Raw genomic sequence first — 22,978 nt, 5'->3', positions numbered from 1 at the left:
AACAAGGTGTAATCGACGTAACCTCAGAGGGTAGGAGGAAAACGGCGGCGCCCAGAATGACAAACACACACACTTTCTCGCATAGAATTGAGGGATCTTCTGGAGAGAGCTTGATCCTTGTAAAAGCACGGAATGATAAATATTTGCTGAGGAACCGAATTAGAAGATGAACTTGAGATCATTGGGTAGGTAATGGATTCCAAATGAAAATAGTATTTCATTGCATTCCTAGCAGGGACTCTCGAAACGATGCAACAAGCAAACAAGGCGAAAGTAATCAGCAAATAGGAAAAGAAGCAGAGCATTAAGAGCGACACAAAAATGTACAAGAAATGAGCCCCGCCCCAGCCAAGCAAATCACAGATGTCCCTGTAAACACGGCTGTAAGAACTGGTGGGACTCAGTAGAACATAGCACAGGAAATCGTACGATAATGCAAAGAAATAGCACAAATACGATAGGTACGACGCTGGAATTGGGCATCATGACACAAAACAGAGCCGGCAAATGTACGCTTAGGCCCCGACGTTGTTGTGTTTTCTGTGAGATGTTGTACTACAAAGATGGTAACTTATTGGGAGCACTCTGAAGTACACTATTGTTGTGGCACTCACTTACCCGGTGAGATTTGTAGCAGCGATTTCGCCATCGCCAAGATTACCGCTACATGAGCGATGCGCGGTTATCGATCAGTCTACGCATATGAGTGTTGATACTGGTGTATTGGATCGATAGACCCAGAAACATGTGGATCATGCCCTTGGAATGCTTAGGAAGTGAAAGACCACGAAATGAATCACACAAGGCCTCCAATATCCTGACCAATTCCAGAACTCTGGCTGGCCATGGACTTTCGTAAGGAAGGAAAGTGAGGGCATTGGGAGGATTTACACTGGTTACCTGGCTAATCCACTTTCCCGTCCCTTTGAGATATGCCAGGGAAAAGAGGATCCCTTCGCAGATAGGCATTTGACAATTGACCACTGCATTCAACGACAAAGGGCCATGATTTCGGGAAAAAAACCAAATGGGGCGGAATATTGACGGAGATATGATGTCAAACAACATCATTGTTGAAGACCGAGGGAAATATTTGTCCGGGGAACGAGGTATTATCTAGCACGAATGGCAGATCGCAGTTCCATGAACACATCAGTGTGAAGATTCGAAAACATTTTGAAATTGCTTGTGAAAGCCCTTTAAACCCAGCAGAAGTGCGAAAGGAAACTCTGGTGTCTCCACCAGGTCGGAATGCGGTATAAATTCATCAGAAAAAAGTGTAGATATACATCCGCTGGTGCATGCAATATCCACTTCCACAATCCGAACCCGAACAGTCTCCCAACCGTCAACCCGGCCCCAATCAAACAGTCGCTTATTTCTTCTCCTTCTTGACACCCTTGGCCTTCGCAGTACCGCGGACAGTCTTGCTGCGGTTCTTGCGCTGCTTGCCTATAATTGACAGTCAGCATCCATCGCTCATCATCCAAATCACCCATCCCAATATCAAGAGAGATATCATATCTCCGGGAGATCGACATACGCTGTTGTCTGCTGGCCTTCTCGATCTTGGTGGCGGCACCAATGCGGACCTGGCGGTAGTGAGGCTCGAAGGTCTTCAGAGCCTCGGCGGAGTCGTAGAGGAGAGCGAAACCAGTGGTCTTGCCACCACCGTAGTGCGTCCGGAGACCGAAGACGTTGACCTGGTCCTGAGAGGCCTTGTAAAGCTCAGCGAGCTTGCCACGGAGCTCATCTTTGGAGATGTTGGCGCGGTTGGGGTGGAGGATGTCCCTGCGTTATCGCAATAAAACATCAGCCATTATGTTCCCTTTCCCAAAAATTTCAAAATTTCCCCCATCCAGCGGACATGCACGGTTTTACGATCGGAGTCGATATTTTCTGACAATATTCCGTGATGCCGTCGCGATGATGAAAATTTCCGGATCCCATCCATCGACTTACACGACCATCTGCTTGCGGCCCAAAAGAGGGTTCCGGATGAACTTGCGCGTTCTCAGCGTGACGGGCTGGTCGGCCATTTTGACGACTGGATTAATATCGACCTGAATTCGAAACTGCGAGTCCGTCGGAGATGGACTGTCGGGGCAGGTCCTTGTCGTCGAGTTGATCGGTTGTCGCGAGGATTAAAGTCGGAGATCACCCTAATCGACGAATTTCGTGTGGTTCCCTCGTCTCTGCGTCTTCGTGGGGCGCTCTCTGGCCCCAATGCCCCAACCCTAATATTAAGCGAGCCAAGCGAGCCCGCATCCGAGTGCAGAGCCGCAACGCTGAACCTTACACATCACGACGCCCAGTGTAAATTGTAGCTGGCTTTGAACAGATCTGTCAAATAGTCACATTAATCAATGTCTAGGTTTAATCGTCGACGGTGAATCATGGAGCAACTTTCACCCGCGGAGGAAAAGGAGATCGGTCTCTTTCAGCGTCAATATGCGCAATTATTACCTGTTCAGACACTGGCTTTTCCACGGCCAGAGTCACTCAGAAAATATTCATTTCAAAACTGCATATACAATGAAATGTTTAATCGAGAGATAATTAAATTCCCTCCACCAGACCGTTATCAGCTGCGGGTCCTCAAAGAGCTAGTAGCCCGGATTGAAAAAGCAATTGTCGATCCCGCGGAGGATGTACGCCCTCTTTGCAATTTCCTTTCCGTTTCTCCTTTTCTGTCTTATTTGTATCTATCGCAATATGAGCAATCCATCATCATTCTCTGTTTTAGCTTTTCATTTGATTTACTGACCAACCGTCTGTTGGTCGATGTAGGAAGTCTTAGATGATCTCATGTCGTGTTTGACGGAGTTCTTGTGTTCGCCGCTTCCATCCGAAATCGAATCTGCACAGCAAAAAGCCCATGTGGCTTACGCTCTTCCTACACCAAGTGAGGTCGCAGAGAAGAGCCAGAATGTGACATTACTAGAATCCCGATCTCTCATATCTTCCTCTGGCACAACTGGACTTCGAACGTGGGAGGCCGCACTGCGCCTCGGAACCTTCTTTTCTCTGCCATCCTCGAGGCATCTTATCGAAGGAAAAACTGTGTTAGAGCTGGGAGCTGGCACTGGCTTCCTTTCAATCCTTTGCAGCAAGTATCTGAGCGCTAAGCATGTGACCGCCACGGACGGCGACGAAGGAGTTGTCGAGAGCATCAAGATCAATGCGTCCTTGAACGGGATCAACGACAGCAAGACGCTTGACTCCCATGTCTTGAGATGGGGTAAACCTTGGGAGGAAACTATCCTAGACGATAATGTGGATGAGCGGCAATACGACGTTGCCATTGGCGCCGACATTGTACGTTACGCTTTCCCTCTAATCATTTCCTTTATTTCCTTTTTCTTACCCTTTTTATAGACATACGATGGATCAGTGATACCTTTTCTGGTGTCAACCTTGAGAGATCTGTTTAAGAGATTTCCAAAATTGCAATTTATAATTTCTGCAACTATTCGGAATGAGACGACATTCAAAGGGTTTCTTGAAGCCTGCGGTAAGAGCACACAATCTAAGCCGCCAAGATCTAGGATCTCTGGAAGATTTTCTGACATTAGTACAGAGAATCATAAATTTCATATTCAAGAGCTCAACCTAAATGTACCGCCCATGGAAGAACAGACTGGTTTCTTTCATCCAACTTCGACCCCTATTCGCATCTTCGCCGTAACCTGTTCGGAGCCACCCAAGGATCATCTCGCGACATAGCAACAAGAAGTCATTTCCGTAAAGAAAATGACAGGAAAATATTGACTCAGCAATCTGGATCACAGCGACCCCAGAAAATAGATTCCTAGAGAGGCGTGGGCCCGGGGAGCATCTCAAATTAGAGGACAGATCACGTACTTCCGACTAAATTCCACTGCACAAGCTGCTCCCATTCAGAGGACACCATTGAACAGGGACGTCCACAGCCAGCAATATGTTTATCACGCTTGTCCGGCTCTCATCCAAGGATAGGCAAGGCTTTAAAAATGACCGAAGTTGGGTTCTTTGTGGTTCCCACATTGAGGCCTCACGACGAATACTCTTCGAATAACACCCTAACAATCTCGTCCACGCTCTATACAAATGTCGGCCTATCATCAATTTATAGTCTTCTCCCCTCACCAATCCAGGTACTCGACTCACCAGCAACCAGATCAAGCTCTTTATAAGCCACCAATTCACGCTCTTACCCAATCCACCACTTATCCACCACTTATCCGCTACTTATCCACTACTTATTCACAACTTATCCATTTTTAACTTTTCCATTCATGCAACCATGTCTTCCAACAAGTTTTCAAAATCTAGCGCTTCAAATGCAAGCAAATCCTGCTCTACATGCTCTTCCACGAACCCACTTGTGACGCGCGCCAAATGCCAAACCTGCGCGTCATGCCACGTGAAATTCTCGACAGGCTGCTGGTCCAAGTGTCTGGTGCAAAAGTCTTGAGTGAGCCAGTGTTGAAATGGCGCTTGTTCTTCCGTGGTTAATGGGGATGGATATCAAGGCCGCAAGTGCGGCTGGTGCTGCGAAGAGAGAATAGTTGAGTATCTTGATGATGGTGAGTAGGTGTTCTTTTTTTCGCCCCTTCTGGAGTGAAGCTTGGTTTCTGGTCTTGAGTTTAGAGTTGTTGATTTTTATAAGGGTTTTGGTCATGATTTGGGTAGGATACAGCATAGCCTTAATAATCATATTCTCACATTTTCATATCTACATGTGTTTTATTATCTGATCCATATTATGAGCTTTCAATCTGCTGTTGAATACATGTAGTGATTGAACATCGTGGTGACGAATAGATGGATAAAAACATGATGGTTCCCTGATATTGCTTGGAACTACTATTGGAATGAAAACTAAAACAAGGCTGCTTAAACAGTGACTAGGGTCGACAAGGAAATAAAAGAAAAGAAGTGACAACAACGAAGACATGTAGCGAAGACCCGAAGTGGCAGATAACAAACAAGTTAAAGTGGGAAAAAATCACAAAAACAGAAAAACGAAAAAAATTTAAAAGAAAAATGTGTCGCGGTTGACATAAAACCTTGAAAAATAATCACAGAGAAGAAATTGTTGCATATAATGTGTCCTCATGAAGATTCATTACAGCTGTTCATAGTTCATTCCTCCTTCGAGTTTGTCATAACAGCTGCACTTTCCAACATTGCTCGAAGCAACATAACCACAATGCACAGTCTCGCACTGGTAGAGACAACTCCTCCGCTCTCTTAAGCCCCATTCAATGGTGCACAAGTCACATATTCCTTTCTGTTTGGCTAAATCGATGAAGACTCCACCAGCACATGGTACAAAGCAGCACAATGGAAACTGTTTCATCGTACACGAAGCCTTACTCTTCTCCATCTCTCCAGTGAGGTGCCAGTAGTTGGCTGAGAGACAGTCTGATGCTATTCTTCATGCTCCGATATTGAATTGACCGTTTGCAACGTTTGCGTGAACGTCATCTCAGTTATTGTTATTGCTATCATGGTTGCCAGCCCCATGAGGTGAAGCAGGGCCCGGACGACCATACCAAGGGAGTGGCTCGTTCCTATGGGGTGGCGGATGAAACATGCCGTTCATGACATATCGCCTAATATTATTTTCGCGGGCCTCAAGAGAAGCATCACCGTTCGGGCGAGGAAAGTTTTGGAGGGAAGCGTAGGGATTCCAAGGAGCTTGTAGGACGCCAGGGGGTGCGTAATGAACAAACGGAGCGCCCGCTTGAATGCCAAAGGCAGTATTTGTAAATCCAGTAGTGCCTGCAGGCCAGATAGCAGGCCCAGCAGGAAACATTGGAGTATATGCCACGTATGCAGCAGGCTGGGTCGCGGAAGCATTAGATGAAGATGAAGACGAAGATGAGGCTGATGGAGACGCGTGTTGCTGCTCTGACACTGACTCTGAGTGCGAATCCGACGCTGAGTCCCTAACTGGCTGGCTTTGGGAAGGAAGGCGCCCCGCTCCAGTAGCTGTGCCATTGGTCTGTCCTGATACGCTATTGCCGACAACGGCCACTGAGCGAGTGGGATTTCTCCGCGAAGATTCTGGGCTTTCACCTTGGGGGACTGGATGCGGATTTGAAGGACCATGTGCTCCTGGCTGAGTCCCAGTGTAGTAGTCTGGGGTCGTATTTGAAGGGGGCTGTGCTCCTTGTTCCACGGCCTCATCATATGTCGGCAAGGTATCATTAGGACGGCGCTGGCTCTGCAGCAACTCGTCCCAAGCTATGAGACTTGAAAATGCATTTCGATGAGGGGGAAGAGTAGTCGGCGCAACTTCTTGCCTAGACCATGGCACTGGCGGAGGGGCGAGGTTTGGATGGATAGACGTTACAGGGACCGCGGAAGATGCGTTCAGATTTGGTGAGGTCTCTTGCGTTGGCCGGGATTCAGGTGGAGAGGCAGTGCTGGGACGATAACGATAGGTGACAGGCGTTGTCAATCTCCCCTGCTGCGGAGGGGGTAGCTGCGGAGGGGGTAAGAAAGGTGGCCACGGGTGAGGGATAGGGCTTGAATAAAATAGAGAATTTATGGATGCGGGCACGTTGCTAGGCAGAGGTCCCTGCAGGCTTGAACCTCTGTTAGCTGCTCCTCCAATGCCATCTCTGACATCGAGCGATGGTCCAGGTGGGGGAGCGGGAGAATGGGTCACATCCCCGACAGGTCGTGTTGTTGCATTACTGGAGACAGACTGAGCCGTTGCTCCGACATTGCTTCCATTGATTTGATGCTGGTAAGCAGGGGGGTGATTATCCTGGCTCTGAACTGCTGCCGGCGGAGTAGAAGCAAGACCAGGGTAGTCGTAGTATCGAATAACGCGGCCACCTGTGTAGGAGATTGCTCGAAGCTGTATTCCAGGGCGTAAAGTGCCGCTGGGGTTATTGCTTCCACCCTGAGACATATCCAGTGCACCTTGGACAATAATCTGTCAGTCGCAGCGGGTAAAGGAATGTATCGTACGTACTGATTTGTTCCTCCAACTCTCTGAAGCGTTAAGAGTTGTTTGATTCTTCACAGCAAATCAATAAGAGACCAGAAAGACAAAACCCTGGAGATGGGCAAAGCTTCCTTAGAGAGTGTGAGAAAGGTGGAGCCGAACAACTGAAGCCTGCATTTGATGAGAGCAGTAGGAGAGGATGCAGACGGAGAATCGAGTTGGGTGAGAAATAGGAGACACAAACATGAGGCGTAGCAACAGAAAAGTGAATGCAAGTAAACAACAAACATAGAAATATCACGGTAAAGCCTAAAATAGAAAACAAAAGTGAACGAACAAATCACGACCAATGTGCTCTGTGCATGACTGAATTAACATTAGCAGAATATCTCAGGTAATTCATATCTATGAGTAAAACATTAACAGCGAAAAGACACACAAAGAAGAGATGCAGTAATGGGAATCTAGAAAGGCCTAAAAAGCTGTGCCCAGTTTAACTCCTTTTGAAACTCCAATCCTAGTCAAGAAATGCAAGAATTCATCAAAAATCATAAGCAAACCGCTACCAAAAATGCCAGTTATTCCCAAGATGACTCGCAGCCCATGAAACTGCTATGTGATTTCGGCAAGTGTCTCCTTCAGCAAATCTTCGTCAAGCTCAGATGTAACAATAGCCCCAGCTCCTTTTGATGCAGCCGGCGGCGCTAATCCTATGATACGACCAGGTTGGTTGACGCCTGTAGCCCGCGAGGCATGAGGGTTTGGGGTGCGATTGTTTTCAGAGGAGGGCGCGTTTGTGCCCCATTTTCCCCAGACCCATCCGCCAAGGCGTTTTCCCAGCGGTGCTCGAGGAACTTGCTCTGCAGACACACTGCGCTTGCCAACAGTGTCGCGGTATGAACCTGACAAAAGAGTACGGTTGTACATGCTGCTGTTATAGCCTCGCTGCGGCATCGTCGGACGAGCCGTTGCAGTCATGGAGCTGAGGACAGGCCTGCTCGAGGCCAAAGCCGCCGATGGAGAAGAAATACCAAAGCTTAGACTTGATGGAAAACCATAGCTAGTCGCTATCGACTGCGACCCACGACGTTGGCCGGCTGGGATATCAACAGCTGTTGATAGAGAAAGTAAGCTCTCATGCGAAGCCGCTCGCCTCAGCAAGGGTCTATGACTCTTTGGAAGAGCCAAGTCATCACTTGGTGAGAGAGGATTTCCCATCATGTCGTCATGATTCAATGTTACCTCATGCATTTCATCGATATCATTTCCCTTCGTCCGTAGGGTTTCTCTCGAAGTACTGCCGTCGCCCTTCCCGCAAGCATCTCCGCCTTCCAAGTCTTCTTCTTCGGCAATAGTCGAATGACCGCAATCTGAGATGGCAAGACCGACTGGTCCAGCAGTTTCAAGAAAATCAGCTTCGTCCACTGCAGGGGGTAAATCGCCAGGCAGTAGGGCAGAAGACGGCCTTCGAAAATGTGACATGGCGGGTGTCGAGAAAGACCTAAAGGAAGCATCCGAATTCCTCTTCTTATGGAGCGGTAAGAACCCTGGAGACATGACACCATTGCTTTCAGGGCTGGTCGGCCTTGAAGAATCAGCCGCATTGTCATTAAAGGCACGCTCAAAAATAGATGACGAATGCAACATCGACTGAGGGGAACTCGGGACAGACGAGGCAGCAATGGAAGAACGAGACTGCGCAGATTGCACAGACCATCGATGCGGTGCGGGGGGTGCGGGGGGGATGGAGACGGAAGTATGCGAGAGAATGGCCGCCGCAGTCGACGGAGGCGACGGCCTAATTGATTTAAAGGTATACGCGCGAGCGTTGCGAGCTGAGGAAGGCGACGTATGCGAAGCGGGATTCGTGGGAGTGCGCTTCGATTTTGGCTTGCGATGAACGGAACGTTGCCTCGACGTGTCGGGCATACGAGATGCTGCGTGGTAATGGTGATGTACATGAAGTTCTTGTGACAGACTCCTAGGCGCTTCTGAGCCAAGCTCTTCGAGCAAGTTTCCTGATCGTCGTTGTGCCCCACCGTTTGGGAGCTCTGGCTGATGGAGGAGTAATTGTTCGCGGAGGTTCGTAATCTCTTCGTTCGAGTTGATCAACATTTCGCGAAGCTCGACGATGCCCAGCTGCAGGTTCGCGTTATCCTGCAGGATATCTTTGACAAAGTGGGAGACAGCATTACCTCCACCATGGTCCCTTTCCACAGCGGTCACAACCGCTTTATTCTTGAGCCTTCCAGCCGCGTCCACCAATTCCTGCTCAACGGCCCGCCTGCGTTCCATGCGCTCGATGATCTCCTCATGTCGTTCTCGCTCTTCCCTAGCCTCGGTTTCAATCCTCTCGATTTGGTCATGTAGCGAAAGCAGAGTCCGCTCTGCTTGCTTCCACCGCTGCACTGCTGTTCTTCCATCTTCCTCGGCCAGCGCCAGCCTTTGCTGCATTTCCGCTTGACCTTGGTCGAAGGTAGTCACTTGGATTTCCAGCCGTTCAGCGCGAGCGGCTAGGCGGCTCAGCTTTTGGAGCTTTTGCTGCGATTCCTCGAGAGATTCGGTCAGGGTTTTAATCTGGGCGTCCGATTCGATCACGGCTGCGTTAAGTCCTTCCAGCTGCTCCGTCAAGCCTTTGTTTTCCTCTATTATTCTTGCATTGCTGGCCTCCAGCTCTTTCTTCTCGCCTTCGAGCCGCTCAATTTGCGCCGTTAGATTCAATCGGTCTGCCACAGCATCAGCCATGTAGGCCTCATGACGCACCAGCAAAGCCTGTAACGACCAAGTTAGCGACATGTTCTTCGCCCGTCCTATGCATTGTCGACTATTGTATGACCAATACCTGTCCTCAGTGTGAGGGCAGAAGGGATCGGTGTAATCATGCGACACCCTCCATTGTACGAGGAATGCGCGCTTGAAAAGGTAATCATAATTTAACGCGAGAGACGCACCTGGCCGAGTTGGGCGGCAGTTTGGACATCCCTCTCCAATCCCTCTAGGGCTACACTATTGTGTCTGAGGTATGCACATTCCACCCTACCACAGCAACACTTTGGAATCGGTGTGGTTGGCCGCGGGCCGGCTCGGTCCGCCTGGGCTAGGAGTGAACCCAGTGGGTCAGAGTCGGAAGTCTGCATCTGGATGGTGGACCGTGGAAAAAAGGATCGAGTATCATCCTCATCAAGCAGGGTGGATAGTGCAAAGAAAGAGGCTATTTTCCGTTAATTTTGCGAGCGAGGGCGTTGCCAAGGGCGGGACGGGGCGCAAGCCGTGGTAGATTTGTGCCTCTCGAGCGAAATCACACCAAAGACGTAGGTTATTCAACAAGCTCGATAAGGATCGTTATTATCTTAGCCCCGACAATGGCCAATTTTCACCCTTGTTGCGACGCAAGGCACCTCAGGTTAGGCAAGATGAAAGGAGAGTCTGAAGGGCAAGTCCAGTCAAGGAGCAATATGATTCAATAGTACTTGGAAAACAGCCGCGATCAGTTTTTAAGCAATCTGTGAGGAGAGGAGGGCGGAGAGAAGGAAGTAGAGATTAAAATAATCCTATGCTCCCTTATCTTTGAGAATCGCGTCGTCTCCAATTAACGATTGATGTCTACATGATTGATAACATAGATGATGATGTTGACGGGACTCAACTCCATTATTGCACTATCGTGTTTCAACTGTCCCAAAGGGGATATCGCGCATCGGTATCGTGGCTCAGTTGGAGTCATGTCATTGGTCCAACCCCTTGAGTATCTTACCCCTTGATGGCAACATATTGTTCATCTGTAGCTCTGCAGCATGGTTCATATTTGAGAAGGAGACGAATCTTTTAACATACGACGGCATTTTTCTATGCACAGAGCACGATTTGTGAAATGTAGAAATACCGCAAAACTCCATAATCCATGATGCTGACAAGGATATTGAAATCTTCCTCGGGAGAGATCCCAGCTTCTAGCTAAAGATAAGGAAATACATCATGGTCAATGGATTTGCCCGCAGAAGCAGCAGACAGCATGCATAATTAGAGTTTGTCTGATGTCAAGTCCGCAGCCAGTCAAAGCAGATATGCCATTGGGTACTGTTTTAAGCTTTGGAAATGAAATGGAGGACGAGAGCATCTTTCTCTGGAATCCTTAAATTGTGTTGCTTGAAACATCGCTCGCATCTTCCCACTGGCCTTCTTCGCCCGCTCTGGGTTCATCGTTGGTACCGGCCGTGTCATTGGTTTGGGGTGCGAAAGCCGTCAGGATGCTACAAATTCAAATTAGTTGCCAGACCTTGCAGAGTGCGGTATATTCGTACCTTTGCATACGAGCCTCGTACACTTGCATATGGGCCTCGTACGCTTGCTTATGAGCCTCAGTGAGCATTCCATCCCAGAAAAATGTAACAAACACCTTGTACTCGAGGACGTTTGGCGGCACAGGCGATCGCTCAGCTCGCGTCTCCAAATACTGTCCGAATGATTTGATGCTCTTCGGAGCCGGCGGCCACAATGTAGAACGCTCTACGCGGTAGAAGCACGGCATCTGGCGACACAAAGCTTCGATCTCGGCATCATGATCTGGCATCGGATAGAATTTATGCGGTACACCCCAACAGACATCGCCATGCTTTGGTGCTGGAAGATGGAAAAGAAACTCTTGAGACCAGAATACCGGATCGCAAACCTTCTCCATAGTGGTGGAGTTGGTTTGCCAATTGCAATAGCGCGTCGATATTGAGAGTTGTAGATCTTCCGAGGCCAAGACAATAGTGAAGAAGAGCAGCAGCGTTGGGTCCCGTCCTTCCCACATAGACCTTAAACCGGAGAAGCCTGTTAAACGATCGAAAAGTGAATGGAACGTAGGCTGGCAGAAATCAATTGATCATTGCCCTTGTGCATGATCCGTCGCACCACCTCCGTCTGAGACGTTCTGAACCTTCCGATACTGTTGCTCCAATGCTTTTTGCATCTCGAAGTCGGCCAGGCGTTCTCGCTGTTCTTTCTTGAACCTCTGCTGTTCCACATCACGTACTACACCAGCGTGCATGGCCTTGAATCCCAGAATGTTAGCTTCGTCCCCTTTCGAGTACTATTGATTTCTTTGTGAACGCTCTTGGGTTACCCACAGCTTTTTCGGCTTTCTGAGCGTAGTGTACAAACACCACAATACTGGCAGCAAACACAGAGGTGCCCAAAAGGGTCATCTTTGCAGCTCGTGACATATTGAGTATTATTCTAAAAGTTACAAAGAAATCTATGATCCAATTGGTGTTTTTGTGCTTGAGGTAAGATGAATCGTAAGGATGCAATTCAAGTTGTTTAGCTCTGAACAGAAAAGAGCAAAGCATGTTGTGGTCCGTGCCTGGATGTCTCGGCTCGAACTGTCTATTATCAGCTGCAGCTGAACTGATTGGCAAGAATTGGCGAGCTATCTCGACCGACCGGAGCACTTCCCCAAATCATTCGTCACAGGCATATGAGTATATCCAAGACACCACAGCAGTCCACCGCTCACAGTCCCTTTCAAGATGGTAACTAGCATCTGCCTTAATTATAAAAGAATTATTGAAGCTGATTTATGCCTTGCAGTCTGCCCAAAACTCGGCTGGAATCCAGACACTGCTCGACGTGAGCTGAACAGTTGTCCCGCGTTTGCTATCAAGTTGTAAGCTGATCGATTACTCCAGGCTGAGCGAGAGGCTCAAAAGATTGTCCAGAAAGGTAAGCGCTCGAATGTTCCTGTACCTAATGCTTTTTGTGCTAATTCCGCGATAGCAAGAGAATGTACGGTATCCGCTACCCAGCGACCCAACTCCTCTAACGTTTCCTAGACCGCACCAAGAAAGTAAAGGACGCTCGGACCGAGGCGCAAAAGGAGATCGATGAGTATCGCAACCAGAAGGAGGAAGAATTCAAGAAGTTCGAGTCCGAGGTACGATAAATCTTTGAGTTCTACGCGGCCTTCTAAGAAGTGTTATCTCTGTCCATGTTAACCAAGCAAGCTAACGGCATATTAGCACGGAAGTGGAAACAAGAAGGCTGAGGATGAGGCAAACAAAGAAGCCGAAGCCAAGATCAAGGAGATTCAACAGATTGGAGAGAAGCTTGGAAGCAAGGTTGTCGAGGAATTGCTCCAGGCCGTCGTTAACGTGAAGCCGGAAGTTCCGAGCAAGATTGCCGCTACCAAGGCATAGATGCACCTAAGATACCATTTCAGCAGGACATTTGTTAATATGACCCTGCATTGTTACTCAGATCACGGGCCTTTGACATTTTTGCAGCGCAACAATATACTTCTGTAGACCTCTGAGAAAGTAGGGCGGCGCCACTATTTACTTTTTGCAATTGAATGTACAGTATGGATAAAACTTCATTTTGATTTATCCACAATGTCTGAAAAGGCCCAGAATGTCCAAAATGTGTATGTTGTTGATAGTTAATCATTTTTTCCCATTGACCTCATTTGAGCTCCAACAAGGGCCCCCTCGGCCGCAATACGTCACTGCACGAAAGCGAGGTCTCCAAACTCCCGAGAATGCCGTCGCGACGACGGCCGTACTTTGAACTAACATGAAGCATGACAATAATCGTGCCTCGAGCTAGCGCACGATGCTGGGCATCATGTCGTATTTTGCGCCCTTCTCGCCGGTATTCTTCCAGCGCGGGCGATGATCCGAAACGTTCTGTTGATCCTCGTCTTGGCGACATTGGGCGACTTCTTGACGACGACTTCGCGAGACTGAGGGCTACCTACGGTAGGTGAAAAACTTCCCCCCTTGGCCTTGTTCCTTTCTGATTTGGATTAGACACACCTAAAAACCCGATAATTCTCGCGCACGGTCTACTCGGTTTCGATGAGCTTCGTCTGGCCGGGAAATTCCTGCCTGGCGTGCAGTACTGGCGCGGCATCACCGAGGCCCTCGCAGCAAATAATATTGAAGTGATTGTCGCTGATGTCCCAGCATCGGCGTCTATCGAAGAACGGGCAGAGAAGCTAGGAAGAATTATTGCCCGAAAAGCTCGAGGAAAGAGCGTCAACATTGTGGCGTAAGTTTGACGCATAGCCCCAACGAAACTCCTCAGCTAACGGAAGTACAGACATAGCATGGTATGAGTGTCCCTACAAGCAAAAGATAGATACTTACTAACAGTTTCAGGGGTATGACTACTGAGAAATTGTGTTCGAGGTCTCAGACTGATCCGGCGCAGCGGGCTTGACTCGCGATATATGATTAGCCGTCTAAAGCCTGCACATGTAAATGTCCTTTCTCTGACCACTATCGCTACGCCGCACAGAGGTATTCCCCGCATCTGGAATTTGTTTGCAATAAACACTGATCCATAGTCTAGGATCTGCATTCGCGGACTATGTCTTTGAGCAGATTGGCCGTATGTAAGAAGTTGTCGAATCTCCGGTTCTTGAGGCTCACAGTCGCGCAGACGAACACTTACCTAGGATCTACAATGCATTAGAGTCTCTTGGAATGAAGACCGGCGCTTTCAGTCAGCTGACGCGAAAGTACATGCAAGAGATCTTTAACCCGAAGACGCCTGACTCGCCCCATGTTCGGTAGGGATACATTCCCCTAAAGTGGCAGATTGTGTGGCTAATTAGAGAGGGAAGATACTTTTCATACGGTGCGATGGTCGTGCCTAATATGTGGTCTGTATTTCGACAGTCTCAGAAAATTATTGAGCAAATTGAAGGACCCAACGACGGCCTGGTCAGTGTAGCAAGCAGCAAATGGGGCGGCCCGGAGGGTTACAAGGGAACGCTGGTCGGTGTCAGTCATCTCGACCTCATCAATTGGACAAATCGGTTGAAATGGTTCATATGGGAATTGACGGGGAACCGGCGGAAGTGAGTTTTCGATTCCAAGGATGCTCCGTCCTGCACATTGCTCTGACAGATGATGAGCAGTTTTAATGCAATTGCCTTTTATCTCGATATCGCAGGTTGGTTGCATCTTTGCGCAATTCAGTCTCGTTTCTAAACTAACTCTCCTTGTCTGTCAGACATGCTTGCAAAAGAGGGTCTATAATGCAGCAAGCTGCTCTCCAATTTTTTCAATTGATACAATAGTTTTGTGTGATTGTTTTCTTGTGGTTCAACATGTAAGAAAGCCGACACTAACTTTATTTTTTGCTTCCCAAGCATCATCAATGGTCGGCATATCCCTCGCTGAAGAGACCCGGCTAATGCCCTCTTTTGCAATTTCTTTTGATAGAGCTTATACCCCTGAGAAGAGATGGTGGCAGTGCAGTGGCACAGCATTTTCACTAAAATATTCCCGCTCACCATGACTCAATTGTAGCCAATACTTCCAGATAAATAAGTCAGATGCTTTGTACTTGTTCTCATTTGTCTAATTTATAGCCTTACCATGTCATCTTAGCCACATGTACATGTGCAGGTTCCCTTTCGCATAGAAAATCTCCTTATTTTGATATTTCCCAGAGCGGATTGAGGCGGGACCATAGGGCTCTGCCAATCGTTGTTCGAATACTTTATCCTAAGTATCAGTACTTGTATTTTGCCCTCGATAAGGTTATAATAAAAGTAGATGGACTTTTATCTATAGCGCAGCATCCTCGGGACTTTGGAACTCCGACAACATCTTCCGTCATAGTCAACTCTCCTCCAGTTCGTTCCGTGCTCGGTGCACTTTGTTCACTGCGCCCTTCAGCTTCTTACTCATCGCTGCCCATTTTTCTACTCCTCTTCCTTCTTTTGATCTTGAGAACATCCAAAAATTGCCTTCTTTTGAAATCTTTTAAACAATACCCTACGCATTAACATTCCGAAGTAGAATCAAGTGGGGCTTGACCGGGGAATTTCAATGGTGGACCTGACCGTCATCTACTGCCTCAGCTGAGATACAAGGACACCTACGGCATTATCACGGGGGGTTTCAGATCCGTTCTAGCTGCATAATAGACCTACAAACCGAATCGATCTTTTTCTCTTCCTCGTCGTTCGACTCGAGTGTCTCTTTCAACAATGGCGGTCCGCATACAGCTTGACCGACCTTATAACCATTTTACCAACCTCGATTACATTTCCGGGAGAGTCACACTGAATTTAACGAGCGACACGAGTATATCTGCGGTAGTAGTCAAGCTTGAAGGAGAGAGTCGAACTCGTCTGGCAGGACCGCGCACTCCGTATAGTGATCGCCCAGATCGAAAAAAGACAGAACTTGAGATTCACAAGGTACGCTGACATTAATTTGCTGGTGCTTGTTGGATGCGAGTCCAAGGCGCATGGGTTCGCATTACACATCGCGGCAGTGACTCTGTATACCACATTCCCTTCGGTGCAGAAGCTCGAATCATGCTTGAATGTCTAAATGGTGCGCTGACAATATTGATTACAGCTCCTCTATAAAACACAGACCGTTTTCCCTTCGAAAGAGATCCAGAGCCATACTTCAGGAAACTCAAGCTTCACTCTAGGCCCGGGAACTCACGAATATGCATTCCAATTTAAAGTACACGGACCCAAATACATTTATTTCAGTGGTTTTTGGCTGACCTGCCCTCTTAGATACCTTTCAATAATGACTGCTTAACATCTAATAGCCTACATATTGCTGGCCTGCGGCTCGACATGATCAGCGACCCGAATATGCACGTGAAAAGGACGCTTCCACCATCGCTCAGTGGGTTTCCAGGCGAGGCTGAAATTAAATACTACGTCAAGGTCACAGTTGTGCGTCCGCAGTTCTACAAGGAGAATTTTAGAGATGTAAGACCATTTTCTCTGGAATACCACGCATATTGTACCTTGAGGCGCGGCGATTAACTTCTATCCGTACATAGTTCTCCGACTTCAAGTTCTTTCCCATTGAGCCACCACGACAACCGGCTACCAAGGAGGAGCGATATGCTCGTCGCCAGCACAATTTTACCGCCGGTCTGGCCCCCTATCCCAAGAAGAAAGGTCTCTTTGAAGCTCTCAAGGCCCGTAATAGCTCAGCTGCATCTTTGACCGCGCCCCGCGTTTCCGTAGACGTGCGATTACCAAATCCTCCCATCTTAACCTGCAACGAACCACTTCCCATTCGAGTCATTGTCCAAAAACAAAACGAGTCGCCAGAAGTAATATTTCTTCAGATGCTACAAATCGAGTTGATTGGATACACTGATATCCGGGCTCACGACTTGCGCCGCACGGAAGTAGGCAGCTGGGTGATACGGTCTGTGAGCAACCTGGCCAAACCACTAGGGAGCCCTACCGACCCCGCTGGAAAGGACATTGTTGTGGACAGTTCTCTTTGGGACCGACTTCCGCTTCCAAACACCGTCGCACCGTCATTTCAAACATGCAATATTGCGCGTCATTACGAATTAGAGGTCCGATTGGGCCTGTCATACGGCACGCCAGGAAATATCAAGGTACGCCGTTGCTCCTTTGCTTTCCCGTTTTCTTCTTCGACCTTTTCCGTTTCATTTTCTTTTTCGACAAGTTCGTAGCCATTGGCCCTTTCGCTGACACTTCTTTTAGCCCGAACTCATAGTGCTTCCTCTCCGGCACCAAGTCGAAGTCTTTTCTGGCATAGCCCCGCCTGAGGCGCTTATTGCCGCGATGCGTGCCGGCGCCGGATCACTCGCGGCGGCCGCAACTGCAGCTACTGCCAAGCCATCTCTCCAACAGCCTCCCATGCCTCCCAATTCCCTCCCACCCGGCGGCCCCTCCGTTCCTCCTGCAGCCGGGCCTGGTCTTGCCCCCATTTACCCTGGCGGACCACCAATGCCTGAATCGCCCGTCACGCCTTCATACTCCCAATTTCCGCCTCAAGCTGGCGATGCAGGGACCGCTATCCATCCACCAGTCCCGGATGTGGCGCCACCAAGCTACGAAGATGCCATGGCCGATGAAATTGGTCCCGTGGATGGCCCGAGAAGAGACTACAATCCTCCTCCTAGTCCACCGGGTGGTGGCATTGGCAATGGCGATCGAAAGAGTCGGCTGTCAACATAACGGCATTTCGGTCGCCACTAAAAATTGGTTGCTGGAAAAGGGCGTTCCCCCGGATGCTTTGAGGTTTTTCAATGCAGCGGTATAGCATGAATTTTTGCTTGTTGAAAGACTTTATTTCGTCATTGATACCTTGTCCGTTTTCATTTCTTCTTACGAACCCGAACCCGAGTGGCGTTTTACAAGAACAGGAGGTGTTTTTAGATAGCCGTCAAAAGCATTTATGTTGCATTTGAAGCTCTTTATTCCTTTGTATTAATACTTGCTTAATACCTTCACTTCTCGAGATCATCTTTTATCTTCATCAAGAGATTTATACTTCTTATTCTATTCATGTATACAGACAGATCAGCCTCTCCTTTTTCTTGTTTCCAAGAGCCGCCATTATGCGCGCGAGTAGATGAAGGAATTTGCATTGATATATTGGATCCAATCCACTGGATTTCTACATCCAGTGTTGCAATTTACAATTTACTCTTCACCCCCTGCGGCGTCTGAGCATCGTCATCCTGCGGAACTCGCACTACGACTTTCCCCCACGTTTCGCGCGCTCCAAGTGCCCTAAGAGCTTCAGGGATTGAATTTAGACCGACATACGGGACCTCTTCTTTCCCATCGTCGTTCTTCTTTGAAATTGATGACGGTGAGGGGGTGGAGGAGGCCTTGTCTCCCTCGCCCTCGCCCTTGCCCTTGCCCTCGCTCACGATGCCAGGTTTGAACGCCGTGCCCTTAAATTTCCCGCTCTCCATCAACTTGAACAGTTCCCGCCAGACCGTTTCCACCGTCTGCGGCTCATGTCGCGCATACTGTCCCCAGTGCAGTCCCGTCACGCTGACGTTCTTGAGTAAGACCCGATTCATCGCGACTTTTTCAATAGCCCCTGCTGCGAAGCCGACGACGACAAGTCGGCCGTTCCATGCGGTACATTTGAGTGAAGGAGTAATTAATCCGACAGGGTCAAAGACAATGTCGACGCCGCGACGCGATGGGGTCAGTGAGAGGACCTCATCGGGCCATGACGGTTCGTTGCGTTTTGGCTTGCTGGGCTTTTTACTGCTCGTGGTTGACAAGGCCGAGGATTTGGGCTGGGATGGGGTTGATGGAGAAGGGGGAGAGCCGGCTTTTCGATGGTTCTGAGAGCTATGATAGCATACGACGTGGTCTGCGCCGTATGATTTCGCGATGTCGAGCTTCGCTGGCGTGCTGGCGGTGGCTATCACGACGGCGCCGAGGGCTTTGGCGATTTGCACGGCGGCTAGACCGACCCCGCCGGCAGCAGCGTGGACGAGGACGTAGTCTCCTGTTTATTTTGTTATTTGTTAAGCAGTTTATTCCTTTTCATTTGCGTTGGTTCATTGTGGTCTGGGTGTTTATGATATTATATTGGCGCGTAGATACTCAATGTACTGGAGACAAGAGACGAGGGGACTAATTGGACTGCTTTGTACAACTCACCTCTTTTAATGTCCGCCCTGGTAACCAAGGCGGCATAACTCGTTGGCGCTGTGACAAATAACCCCGCTGCATCGACAAAGTCCCAACCCTGTGGAATCGGTCTTAAGAATCCCTCCTTGGCTGTCGTCTTAGTGGCATATCCGCCCTGGCCTGCACCAAAGACTCTATCGCCGACAGCAAACCTAGGCGAGCGGGACTTTGTAGCTTGAGGGGTTTGGAGGATGGTTCCGGCGAATTCGAATCCCGCGACCCATGGCAGCGGCGGTTGGAGCTGGTATTTGCCTTGGATCTGCAAGAGGTCGAAGAAGTTGGTCGCGGATGCGTGGATGGCGACTAGGTATTCGTCTGCAGCGGGGATAGGGTCAGGGAGCTCAGAGACGGTGAGCTCAGAGGGACCCTGGAGTGTGTCAGTTTCGTTTATTTGTTTGATGGTTTCATGTTTAGCATGAAAGAGAGAGATATAGGGTAAAAAAAGGCACGTGGAGATTACTACCTTGACGTACTGCTTCACTTGGATAGCTCGCATTTTGGTTGTAAGATAATATCCAAGGAAGAGTTTATAAGAGGCTTGAAGCCTGAAGCAGTTGGGAAAGAAGGTCACGCTATGCAGAGTCTACATGATGCGGTGGATGATGATTTCTTATATTCAGTGCACTGGAGTAGCTCAAGACCCTGAAAACAGTTAAAACTTGTGGGGGAGTGTCTCGCGGGGGAGCCGAGGTCCTCGGCCATATCTACAACACTTGGAGCCAAGTCATACCGGGCAGATTAGATCCGATGCAGACGGAAAATAGACAGTCACGCTTCATGTACATTATGAGGCTCTGTAGTGGAATGTTGGAACTGCACAACGTCTTCCTTTTCTAGTTGCATAACTGAGACTGTCGTCATGAAGCGGAACCTGGCGGAGTCGAAAAGAGGGGGCAATCATTTGTTTACCTGGAGCCGGCCATACATTTTTGGAATCGGAGAGTTGTTATTTCTGATCTTCGTGCAGCGGGCTTTTTTCCCATTGGATCTCTATAAGGATTTCGTACTTGAAGAGCAGTATTGATTTTTGTTATTTTTCTTTGTTTTTCTTTGTTTTTCTTTGTTTCTGACATTTATTAGCTGATAATCGGATATGGTAGATTCGGTCAAAGCTCTGGTAAAAGCCTTTGTACACTCTCGCAGTATTGCAATTTAAAAACTTCGCATATAAGACTCATTATCTACTTACATGTCATATATTTTGAATAGTTGAACAAGCTCTTATAATTTCTGATGTGAGCATATTCTTAATGATGATGTTGGAGGAGCTTGATATGACCCATGTGGGGAGAATACCTTAATGGTGTGGACTGATAAGGTATCAGTACTTATCTTCCCGTATGTGATTGGTGAGCAGAAAGGTACCGCTGTCTAGCTCTGCGGGCTTCCTGGCGATTCCATCATCAATCATCACGCACCTCACCAACCACTGGCTACTCCTCTGAATCAACTTCAGCCTCCTACAACACCGTTTACCTCCACACTTCAGCCTCCTCTTGCTCTCTCTGGTTTATAGCAACCTCTTTCAAGCATCTTTAAAGAGGCTAAACTTGTCACTTCACTAAAAAATCTCTAAAACAGCTGCTGCATCGTAGCTGTGTCCCTTACCGCTATGGCGGACCAAGCTGCCCCACCTCGAGCCAGAGAGCCTTCCTTCTCCGACGACAGTCCTGTCACCTTCACCGTCAAGGCTTCCAATGATGCCAAATATACCATAACCCTGACCCTCTCCACAACCGTTCGCGAACTGAAGGAACGCCTCTCCGGTCCCAACTATGCCGACCTACCCGTCGAACGACAACGGCTCATCTACTCAGGCCGTGTGCTGAAAGACCCCGACACACTTGGAAGCTACAAGGTCAAAGAAGGAAACACGATCCACTTGGTTAAAGGTGCGGCTAGCAACCAACGACAGAACCCTGCCAACCAGGGCGGCACTGCAAGCTCCACGGCGCCTGGTAGCTCAGCCGCTGCGGGTGTCCCCACAAACCTGGCGGCTGGTACAGGAAACAATCCTTTAGCGGGCCTTACGGGCGCACGATATGCCGGACACATTCAACTGCCTGGAGCAGATATGTTTGGTCCAGATGGAGGTGTAAGTCAAATAACGTATTCCATAGTCCCGGTGTGCAAGGAACTTATGCTTACTCGTGATTGATGTAGATGGGACCTCCGCCCGACCCAGAACAGATGCTTTCAATGCTCGAAAACCCACAATTTGCTTCTATGATGAATGAGGCCCTGCAGAACCCGCAAGTCATTGATATGATGATTCAGCAAAATCCAATGCTACGGAACATGGCCCCCAACGTACGGCAAATGATGCAATCTCCGGAATTCCGCCGAATGATGACTGACCCGGACACAATTCGCCGAATGACACAACTACGACGCGACTTGGGCATGGGCGGACTCGGGGGCATGGGCGGGCCCAGCGGTGACAGCAGCTTTCCTATGCCTGGCGTAACAAACACGACAGAGGCTCCCCGTGACGGCGCTGCTACTGGCGCCGGTAGCACCGCGACTCCCAGCCAGACTGACACAACGGGCAACACACAAGCACAACAGAACCCGTTCGCCTCCTTGTTTGGCAATTTGGGCGACACAGGCAATGCCGGAGCACCGGCGAACCCGTTCGCTGCTCTCCTTAACCCTAACAATCCTCTGCTGAACCCCATGTTTGCCGGCACAACACCAGCTGGCACGCCACCTCCAGCTGCATCTGCTGGTCAAGGCACACCTGCTCCACAGGAAGGCCAGCCGCCACCAAACCCATTCGCTGCACTCTTCAACCCCGCAATGTTCGGCGGCCAGCCGCCCACCAACCAGGGCGCCGGATCGACGACATCATCCGATCAACAACAGTCTAATCCCTTCAACAACCCCTTTATCAACTCTCTGATGCAAAATCCACAAGCTATGCAACAAATGATGCAAGCATTTGGCGGCGGCGCTGGTGCAGGCGGAGCGAACCCATTCAATCCATTCGGCGCCATGGGCGACACCCCCAGCAACCCCCCAGATACCCGGCCGCCAGAGGAACGGTACGCAGAGCAACTGCGCCAGCTCAACGAGATGGGATTTTACGAGTTTGAGCGCAACGTGGAAGCATTACGCAGGGCAGGCGGAAGTGTGCAAGGGGCAGTAGAGTACTTGTTGACGCATTAGAGAAGATGATGACGATGAATGACGAGCGACTGTGTTGTTTTTGCTGTTCATGGGATTATTTGACACTTATCCGAAGATGTTTATATGACTCCTTTTCCATTCTCCCACCTGCCTCGGCCTTTTTTTTCTTTCTCCTCTTCTTTGCTTCTCATAATACCGCCAATAGCCAAAACAAGTAAAGCAAAATGTCATCAATTAGCTTCAATTTCTTTTTGACGGAATGTGCTTCTTTTTCCCTTGCAATAGCTCGCCCTGGCGCTAGTGGAATCTCGGGTGTCCCACGACTGCGAATCTTGTTCATGCATTTAGGGTGCTTGTCCTTGCAATGATTCTTTCTCTTCTCTAATTCTTTTTTTCCTAACATCCCTCACGACATCGCACACATTTCTGTCCGAGTGACTTTTGTTTTCATA

The 22,978-nt window shown here is 48.9% G+C and overlaps 11 protein-coding genes across 11 annotated transcripts; 5 read left to right on the top strand and 6 right to left on the bottom strand.

Moving 5' to 3' along the window:
• Positions 1 to 879: 879 nt before the first annotated feature.
• L228DRAFT_259498 (37S ribosomal protein S24) lies at positions 880 to 2,049 on the bottom strand. Its single transcript, XM_018334169.1, has 3 exons — positions 1,963 to 2,049; positions 1,544 to 1,791; positions 880 to 1,452 (listed from the first exon to the last, which is right to left on the bottom strand). The coding sequence occupies exons 1-3, from the start codon at positions 2,037 to 2,039 to the stop codon at positions 1,376 to 1,378; spliced, it is 402 nt and encodes a 133-aa protein (XP_018189810.1). The 5' UTR covers positions 2,040 to 2,049; the 3' UTR covers positions 880 to 1,375.
• Positions 2,050 to 2,396: 347 nt separating this feature from the next.
• L228DRAFT_266602 (hypothetical protein) lies at positions 2,397 to 3,726 on the top strand (the record flags this gene model as incomplete). The annotated part of the gene is made up of 4 exons (XM_018334884.1): positions 2,397 to 2,651; positions 2,791 to 3,318; positions 3,379 to 3,514; positions 3,581 to 3,726. 4 exons carry the CDS (start codon positions 2,397 to 2,399, stop codon positions 3,724 to 3,726), a joined length of 1,065 nt encoding a protein of 354 aa, XP_018189809.1.
• Positions 3,727 to 4,250: 524 nt separating this feature from the next.
• On the bottom strand, positions 4,251 to 4,738 carry L228DRAFT_92486 (hypothetical protein). Its single transcript, XM_018336972.1, has one exon. The coding sequence runs from the start codon at positions 4,697 to 4,699 to the stop codon at positions 4,397 to 4,399; it is 303 nt and encodes a 100-aa protein (XP_018189808.1). The 5' UTR covers positions 4,700 to 4,738; the 3' UTR covers positions 4,251 to 4,396.
• A 735-nt stretch (positions 4,739 to 5,473) lies between these two features.
• Positions 5,474 to 6,910, bottom strand: L228DRAFT_237199 (hypothetical protein; the record flags this gene model as incomplete). Its single annotated transcript, XM_018330902.1, has 1 exon — positions 5,474 to 6,910. The coding sequence occupies one exon, from the start codon at positions 6,908 to 6,910 to the stop codon at positions 5,474 to 5,476; it is 1,437 nt and encodes a 478-aa protein (XP_018189807.1).
• A 172-nt stretch (positions 6,911 to 7,082) lies between these two features.
• Positions 7,083 to 9,855, bottom strand: L228DRAFT_92491 (hypothetical protein). The gene has a single exon (XM_018336973.1). The coding sequence runs from the start codon at positions 9,740 to 9,742 to the stop codon at positions 7,559 to 7,561; it is 2,184 nt and encodes a 727-aa protein (XP_018189806.1). The 5' UTR covers positions 9,743 to 9,855; the 3' UTR covers positions 7,083 to 7,558.
• A 1,223-nt stretch (positions 9,856 to 11,078) lies between these two features.
• Positions 11,079 to 12,153, bottom strand: L228DRAFT_266599 (hypothetical protein; the record flags this gene model as incomplete). Its single annotated transcript, XM_018334883.1, has 4 exons — positions 11,079 to 11,196; positions 11,290 to 11,761; positions 11,843 to 11,981; positions 12,058 to 12,153. The coding sequence occupies 4 exons, from the start codon at positions 12,151 to 12,153 to the stop codon at positions 11,079 to 11,081; spliced, it is 825 nt and encodes a 274-aa protein (XP_018189805.1).
• Positions 12,154 to 12,406: 253 nt separating this feature from the next.
• On the top strand, positions 12,407 to 13,258 carry L228DRAFT_245155 (V-type ATPase). The gene is made up of 6 exons (XM_018332102.1): positions 12,407 to 12,462; positions 12,521 to 12,559; positions 12,619 to 12,652; positions 12,707 to 12,715; positions 12,763 to 12,863; positions 12,949 to 13,258. Exons 1-6 carry the CDS (start codon positions 12,460 to 12,462, stop codon positions 13,123 to 13,125), a joined length of 363 nt encoding a protein of 120 aa, XP_018189804.1. The 5' UTR covers positions 12,407 to 12,459; the 3' UTR covers positions 13,126 to 13,258.
• A 245-nt stretch (positions 13,259 to 13,503) lies between these two features.
• Positions 13,504 to 15,228, top strand: L228DRAFT_245154 (lipase). The gene is made up of 9 exons (XM_018332101.1): positions 13,504 to 13,686; positions 13,738 to 13,978; positions 14,030 to 14,039; positions 14,139 to 14,229; positions 14,282 to 14,320; positions 14,372 to 14,501; positions 14,556 to 14,792; positions 14,853 to 14,887; positions 14,948 to 15,228. Exons 1-9 carry the CDS (start codon positions 13,509 to 13,511, stop codon positions 14,971 to 14,973), a joined length of 987 nt encoding a protein of 328 aa, XP_018189803.1. The 5' UTR covers positions 13,504 to 13,508; the 3' UTR covers positions 14,974 to 15,228.
• Positions 15,229 to 15,584: 356 nt separating this feature from the next.
• L228DRAFT_92352 (hypothetical protein) lies at positions 15,585 to 18,266 on the top strand. The gene is made up of 5 exons (XM_018336971.1): positions 15,585 to 16,145; positions 16,309 to 16,422; positions 16,479 to 16,679; positions 16,754 to 17,329; positions 17,439 to 18,266. The coding sequence occupies exons 1-5, from the start codon at positions 15,933 to 15,935 to the stop codon at positions 17,913 to 17,915; spliced, it is 1,581 nt and encodes a 526-aa protein (XP_018189802.1). The 5' UTR covers positions 15,585 to 15,932; the 3' UTR covers positions 17,916 to 18,266.
• Positions 17,939 to 20,052, bottom strand: L228DRAFT_245152 (NAD(P)-binding protein). The gene is made up of 3 exons (XM_018332100.1): positions 19,861 to 20,052; positions 19,368 to 19,764; positions 17,939 to 19,212 (listed from the first exon to the last, which is right to left on the bottom strand). Exons 1-3 carry the CDS (start codon positions 19,891 to 19,893, stop codon positions 18,377 to 18,379), a joined length of 1,266 nt encoding a protein of 421 aa, XP_018189801.1. The 5' UTR covers positions 19,894 to 20,052; the 3' UTR covers positions 17,939 to 18,376.
• Positions 20,053 to 20,821: 769 nt separating this feature from the next.
• L228DRAFT_245151 (hypothetical protein) lies at positions 20,822 to 22,890 on the top strand. Its single transcript, XM_018332099.1, has 2 exons — positions 20,822 to 21,492; positions 21,561 to 22,890. Exons 1-2 carry the CDS (start codon positions 21,010 to 21,012, stop codon positions 22,563 to 22,565), a joined length of 1,488 nt encoding a protein of 495 aa, XP_018189800.1. The 5' UTR covers positions 20,822 to 21,009; the 3' UTR covers positions 22,566 to 22,890.
• The last annotated feature ends 88 nt before the right edge of the window (positions 22,891 to 22,978 follow it).

The sequence above is a fragment of the Xylona heveae genome (genome assembly GCF_001619985.1).
Source record: "Xylona heveae TC161 unplaced genomic scaffold L228scaffold_3, whole genome shotgun sequence".
NCBI lineage: Eukaryota > Fungi > Ascomycota > Xylonomycetes > Xylonales > Xylonaceae > Xylona > Xylona heveae.
This window is presented reverse-complemented; position numbering and strand designations above follow the sequence as displayed.